This window comes from Leptonychotes weddellii, chromosome 6, assembly GCF_054177405.1.
Source record: "Leptonychotes weddellii isolate Sample4059 chromosome 6, ASM5417740v2, whole genome shotgun sequence".
Classification (NCBI taxonomy): Eukaryota; Metazoa; Chordata; class Mammalia; order Carnivora; family Phocidae; genus Leptonychotes; species Leptonychotes weddellii.
Genome location: NC_138374.1, coordinates 109,256,327 through 109,263,134, shown reverse-complemented (window position 1 = coordinate 109,263,134; position 6,808 = coordinate 109,256,327). Strand labels below are relative to the sequence as shown.

At 39.2% G+C, this 6,808-nt stretch overlaps 1 protein-coding gene across 3 annotated transcripts in view; it reads left to right on the top strand.

Annotated features, from left to right (window-relative positions):
* Positions 1-377: 377 nt before the first annotated feature.
* ASPM (assembly factor for spindle microtubules) overlaps positions 378-6,808 on the top strand; it is a 63,936-nt gene continuing 57,505 nt past the window's right edge. The window contains exons 1-3 of one of the 3 annotated variants that reach the window (XM_006734060.2): positions 378-1,252; positions 3,074-3,217; positions 5,281-6,757. In XM_006734060.2, the coding sequence (XP_006734123.2) occupies positions 959-1,252; positions 3,074-3,217; positions 5,281-6,757 (1,915 nt within the window). In that variant the 5' untranslated portion in view covers positions 378-958. The remainder of the gene's footprint in view (positions 1,253-3,073; positions 3,218-5,280; positions 6,758-6,808) is intronic. The other 2 variants (XM_081824934.1, XM_006734061.2) reach the window with 2 other exon arrangements.

Here is a 6,808-nt window from a genome sequence, read left to right as displayed (position 1 = left end):
GAGCTATTTCACAGAGTTGAAGTGAAAGTTGAGGTAAATGTGTAAAGGACTTTAAACAATCCCTGGAATATAGTAACAGCAATATGCAAGCCATAATCATTATTATTAGATACCTACAGTTAAAAACCAAGAAGTTGTCAAGGGCACTGGCTGTCAAAACCATTACTTACGAATTCTTGGGAATCTCGGTTTTCTTTGTTTATCTAGTTTTGCTCCCTGAATCCTGAGGTAAGAACCAGCATGGAAAATTACTGAGCACTTGTATGGTCAGTCACTGAAATAAGCACGTTCACACAACTGTAAATTTAATTTTCTTCATTTTTCTCCCATCTCTCCCCAGGAAACCGCAAAAGGAAAGCTAATTAGTATAATTCTGGGTGGGGTCTATTAGATGAGAGGAATGATTTAAATTAATTTTTGCCTACTTAACGGTTTTACCTAAGGTTGTCTCGGGCACCCGCAATGATTGCTACATTTACTGTGGAAATGCTGTTACTCTGTCCCCTTTAACCCAACCTGTTTACAAATAAGCTAATTTCAATTCTAAACCACGAGTTTCGGGGTGTCGCCAAGACTCCACCAAGGTTTTCGCCCTCACGCAGAGCGAGCGGCTGCCCTTGTAATTGTTTAAATAAGGCGCTGTCGTCCCATTGGCCGGAGGCTGCTGCCCATTGATTGGCCTTGTGAGGAAGTGGGCGGTTCCCGGGCGCGCCCATTGGTGGAGGCGAGAAGTTTAAACGGAGGTTAGGGCCACACTTGTTTTGCTCCTCTTTGGAGTTTGCGAATTTGTGGCGTTTGTTTCTTTTTTTCCGGCGTGTCGGCGACTGGAAACGAGAAGGGCTAGAATTCGCTGTACGACCACCAAAGCCGCCTCCGAGGGGCCGCGGCCGGGGTCCCCGCTCCGCAGCAGCTTTGTGGGAGCTGCGCCAGAATCTCTAGGCGGCGTCTCGAAGCTGCCATGGCGACCCGGCGTGTGGGGCGAAGCTGGGAAGTGAGCCCCACCGAGAGGAGGCCGCCGGCTGGGCTGCGGGGCACCGTGGCCGAGGATGCGGCAGCTTCCCCGCCGGTCCTGTCTCTCAGCCACTTCTGCAGGTCGCCTTTCCTCTGCTTCGGAGATGTGCGCTTGGGAGCCTCGCGGACGCTGCCTCTGGTCCTGGACAACCCTAACGACGAGGTCGCTGAAGTGAAGATCTCCCACTTCCCAGCCGCGGAGCAGGGCTTTAGCGTCTCGCAGCGCTGGTTCGAGCTGCAGGTAGGTGGTGGGCGGGGCGTGCCCGGGCCCGGGCCCCCGCTCCCTGCTCTCCTGTGCCCTCTTTGGGCGGGCGGGGCGGGGCGGGGGGAGGGGCGCGACTTGGAAAAGACACCCACAAACGAAGGACGCCTTAGCTCCTTTTCACTGATTCTGGGCTAGTCCTTATCCCACCTGCTCTATAGATGGTTAGGGTAAGTGCTAATTTGGGCGGTGACAGCACATCACCGCGCGTGCGGGGTGCATCCTTAGAAGCATTTTAATAGATCTATTTATTTATTTTTAGGATTGCCAGGAATAACTTGGTTAGAGCAGCTTTTTAAAAAATTATTGCTTCCTATCAGTCATCTTAATATGCGTTTTAGTGTCCATATGTATTAGGGAAACTAACTCCAAATAGAGTCAGGGTAACTACTTATGCAGGTGAAATAGTGAGCTTTGTTTTGGGTGAATGTGTCTACAGCAAAACAAGCATGGGTGGTGCATATGTTTTAATATCATACTCCTTTTTTTCCCCTCTGCTACAGTGTCGTTTTAATGGTGAATCAAATTTAATTTTACAACTGTTGCTTCAAGAACAACCTGGGTAGCTTTTCTGCATTGCATTGGCCATAGTAATGTTCCCATCCCTCTTACCAAAAGCTAGAGAATTTATATTCTTATTTGACTGCTGTGGCCTTCCCATTGAGAACCTCTGAAAGTGTGAAAATAAACCATTAGCTGAGGGAGTCTGACTAGTCTATACAACTGCTTCATAAGGTAGTGGGAAGAGCTCTAATCTGAGGTCCATTAACTTGTGAGCCAGCAGTGGTTCAGTTACACTTTAAGAACCTGTCTCTCCCCTCTACTTTAGGAATGCCTGCTTTTCATTCTATGCGAAGATAGATTTTTTTTTCCATCTATATAATACTTTTTATTTCTTTTTGTTATGCGGACTAGAGTTGTTTTATGGGGTTTTTCAATTTATTTTGTTAGAATTTGCTGTTTTATAAAACAGTTCACTTTTTTAAAGTTTTTGTTTGTTTATGTTAGTGACCATACATCATTAATTTTTTTATTTATTTTTTATTTTTTTATTTTTTAAAGATTTTGTTTATTTATTTGACAGAGAGAGAGACAGTGAGAGCAGGAACACAAGCAGGGGGAGTGGGAGAGGGAGAAGCAGGCCTCCCGCCAAGCAGGGAGCCCGATGTGGGACTCGATACCAGGACCCTGGGATCATGACCCGAGCCGAAGGCAGACGTTCAACAACTGAGCCACCCAGGCGCCCACATCATTAATTTTTGATGTAGTGTTCCATGATCCATTGTTTGCGTATAACACCCAGTGCTCCATGCAGTACGTGCTCTCTTTAATACCCATCACCAGGCTAACCCATCTCCCCACCCCCCTCCCGTCTGAAATCCTCAGTTTGTTTCCTGGAGTCCGTAAAACTAGCTGTTTATGATGTTTTATGGTTTCTACTTTAAAACAAAACTTGTCTTTTTTCCTCTGAAAAACGATGGACACAGTTTGTTTTGTCATTGTCAGGGTTTTGCATTTGACAAATTCCTGCCAGGCTATGGGGTGTAGATGCAATTAAGATTTTATTATAATTTTATTTTCTTGTTGAACCTTGTTACTATTAGTGGCTTTTTTCCTTATAATGAAATTAGATAGGATAAGAAAATATATTTGACTTATTAAACTTATTAGGGTGTAGAGCATTGGTGACTAACAATTATTAATCATCTACTGTATTCTAAACTGTACATAATATGTTTTGATTATTATGCATCACTATTACTATTTTATACTCATTCAAAATGTGTTCTTTGATTATAGCCTAAAGAAAAAATAGTTATTTCTGTTAATTGGACACCATTAAAAGAAGGCCGAGTAAGAGAGATTGTGACATTTCTTGTAAATGATGTTCTGAAACACCAAGCTATATTACTAGGAAATGCAGAAGAGCAGAAAAAGAAAAAGGTAATCAGTTTTAATCATTCTGTGATTTACTCTAAGGAAATAAGAACATGTAAAAATTTTGAGAAGTCTTTTGTTTGTGTTTTTTTGTTTCAGATTTTTATTTAAATTCTAGTTAACATATAGTGTAATATTGACTTCAAGAGTAGAATTTAATGATTCATCATTTACATATAATACCCATTGCTCATCACAAGTGCCCTCCTTAATACCCATCACCCATTTAGCCCATCCTTCACCCACCTCCTCTCCAGCAACCCTCAGTTTGTTCTTTATAGTTGAGTCTCTTAAGTTTGTCTCCCTCTTTTTTTTCCCCCTTCCCCTATGTTCATCTGTTTTGTTTCTTGAATTCCACATATGAGTGAAATCATAGGTATTTGTCTTTCTGTCACTGACTTATTTCCCTTAGCATAATACACTCTAGCTCCATCCACCTCATTGCAAATGGCAACATATTCTTTTTGATGACTGAGTAGTTGTCCATTGTGTATATATACCCATCTTCTTTATTCATTCATCAGTCAATGGACATTTGGGCTCTTCCCATAATTTGGCTATTGTTGATAATGCTACTATAAACTTTGAGGTGCATGTGCCCCTTTGAATCGGTATTTTTGTATCCTTTGGGTAAATACCCAATAGTACAATTGCTGGGTCGGAGGGTAGTTCTATTTTTAACTTTTTGAGGAACCTCCGTACTGTTTTCCAAAGTGGCTGCACCAGTTTGCATTCTCACCAACAGTGTAAGAAGGTTCCTCTTTCTCTGCACCCTTGCCAACATCTGTTGTTTCCTATGCTAATTTTATCCATTCTGACAGGTGTGAGGTGCTATCTCTTCGTGGTTTTGACTTATATTTCCCTGATGATAAGTGATGTTGAGCATCTTTTCATGTGTCTCTTAGTCATCTAGATGTCTTCTTTGGAGAATTGTCTGTTATGTCTGTTCTTGTTTTCTGCCCATCTCCTGATTATTTGTTCTTTGGGTGTTAAGTTTGATAAGCTCTTTATAGATTTTGGATACTAATCCTTTATCAGATATGTCATTTGCAAGTATCTTCTCCCATTCCTTAGATTACCTTTTTACTTTCATTGATTGTTTCCTTCACTGTGAAGAAGCTTTTTATCTTGATGAAGTCCCAATAGTTCATTTTTGCTTTTCTTTCTCTTGCCTTCAGAGACCTTTGAGTAAGAAGTTGCTACAGCTAATGTCAAAGAGTTTTCTGCTTGTGTTTTCCTTTAGGATTTTGATGGTTTCCTATCTCACATTTAGATCTTTCATCCTATTGAATTTACTTTTGTGTATGGTGGAAGAAAGTGGTTCAGTTTCATTCTTCTGCATGTGCCTGTCCAATTTTCCCAGCATTATTTGTTAAAGAGACTTTTTTCAATTGGATATTCTTTCCTTCCTTCTTTGTTGAAGATTAGTTGACCATATAGTTGTGGGTCCATTTCTAGGTTTTCTGTTCTGTTCTACTGATCTATGTTTCTGTTTTTGTGCCAGTACCATACTGTCTTGATGATTACAGCTTTGTAATAGAGCTTGAAGTCCAGAACTGTGATGCTTCCAGCTTTGCTTTGCTTTTTCAAGATTGCTTTGGCTATTCACGTCTTTTGTGGTTTCATACAAATATTAGGATTGTTTGTTCTAGCTCTGTGAAAAATGCTGGTGGTATTTTGATAGGGATTGCATTAAATGTGTAGATTGCTTTGGGTAGTATGGACATTTTAACAAAATTTGTTCTTCCAACCCATGAGCATGGAATGTTTTCCTATTTCTTTGTGTCATCTTCAGTTTCTTTTATAAGTGTTCTATAGTTTTCAGAGTACAGATCTTTTACCTTTTTGATTAGGTTTATTTCTAGATATCTTGGGTGTTCAGAATGATTGTTTATCTATCTGTGCTTGAAGGACAAGGCAAGCATAGGGTCCCCCTACTATTCCATCATCTTAACTCCTCTGAAAGATTATTTTGATAAGTCTTGAGGTAACATATATAATATTGCTAATTTAAAGGTAATATTCAGTAGCTATCAACTTAACCTGTATGTTTTGCTTATTTTTTGCAGAGGAGTCTTTGGAATACGAGTAATAAGAAGAAAATGTCAGCCTCTTCAAGTAATAAGAGGATTTCCTGTATTCAAAATGTTAACAAAACATTTTGTGTTTCACAAAATGTTGACAGAGTTAGGAACCCACTACAAGCTTGTGAAAATTTGGCTATGAATGAAGGCTGTTCCCCAACAGAAAACAGTTCTTTAATCCTTGAAGAAAATAAAATACCAATATCACCTATTAGTCCCATTTTCAAAGAATGCCATAGTGAGACTTCCTTGCCTCTTTCTGTACGTCGATCTACAACATACACATCTCTTCATGCCTGTGAAAATGGGGAGCTGTTGAAAGTAGAAGGTGCCGGCGTTTTGGAAGATTTTAATTTTAGTGAGAAAGTTGCAAATGAAACTTCCTTTAACTCCACAAATAATATTAATGGCCAAATTGAAGAGAATAGTAAACTTATTCTTACCCCAAACTGTTCTTCCACTTTGAACATTACACAAAGCCAAGGAAATTTTCTAAGTCCAGATTCATTTGTAAATAACAGCCGTGCAGCTAATAATGAACTAGAGGTGGTGGCGTGTCTTTCATCAGATACGTTCATGAATAATAATTCAAAGCATGTGCATTTGGAATCAAAAACTGTACATGACAATTACCGGACAATCTTAAGTCCTGATTCTTTCATAAATGATAATTATGGACTAAATCAGGATCTAGAATCAGAGTCAATTAATCCAATTCTATCCCCAAATCAATTTGTAAAAGATAATATGGCATATATATGTATATCTCAGCAAACATGTAAATTATCACCATCATCAAATAAAAATTCTCAGTTCTCACAGTCTCCTCAAGATCAGAGAACAAATGGAGTTTTACCTCATATTCCTGAATGTCAGGGTTCAGAATCTCCCAAAGCTATTTTTGAAGAACCCAAAGCTTTAGAAATGAAGTCAAATTGTTACAGTTCTACAAAAAATCAACCTAAATTTTCTGCAATTCAGGGTAGTTACAGCCATGATAAACTTAAAAGACGCCCAATACTTTCTGCTACTGTTACTAAAAGTAAACCCACTTGTACCAGAGAAAACCAAAAAGAGACTAATAAACCAAAGGCAAAAAGATGTCTCAACAGTGTAGCAGGCAAATTTGAAACAGTAACAGATAATCAAAAAGAGAAAGATGGTTTTCAATCTTGTCTTCCAGTTATAGATCCAGTATGCAATAAATCTGTAAGTTATAAAAATGTAATAACTCCTCCCTCAAAAACCACTTTAGTTGCCCGTAAAAGAAAGAGTGAGGGAGACAGGGACGAAGCAAATGTTAGAATTACAGTTACAGAACATACAGAGGTACAAGAAATCAAAAGAATCCATTTTTCTCCTGTGGAATCTAAAACATCAACTGTTAAAAAAATGAAAAAACTGGTAATACCCATCTCAAAACATATGAACAGAGAGAAATTAAACCTGAAGAAGAAAACTGGTGAGTCTTGTTTATAAAATCTTTAATGAAACTATACCTATAGGGTGCATA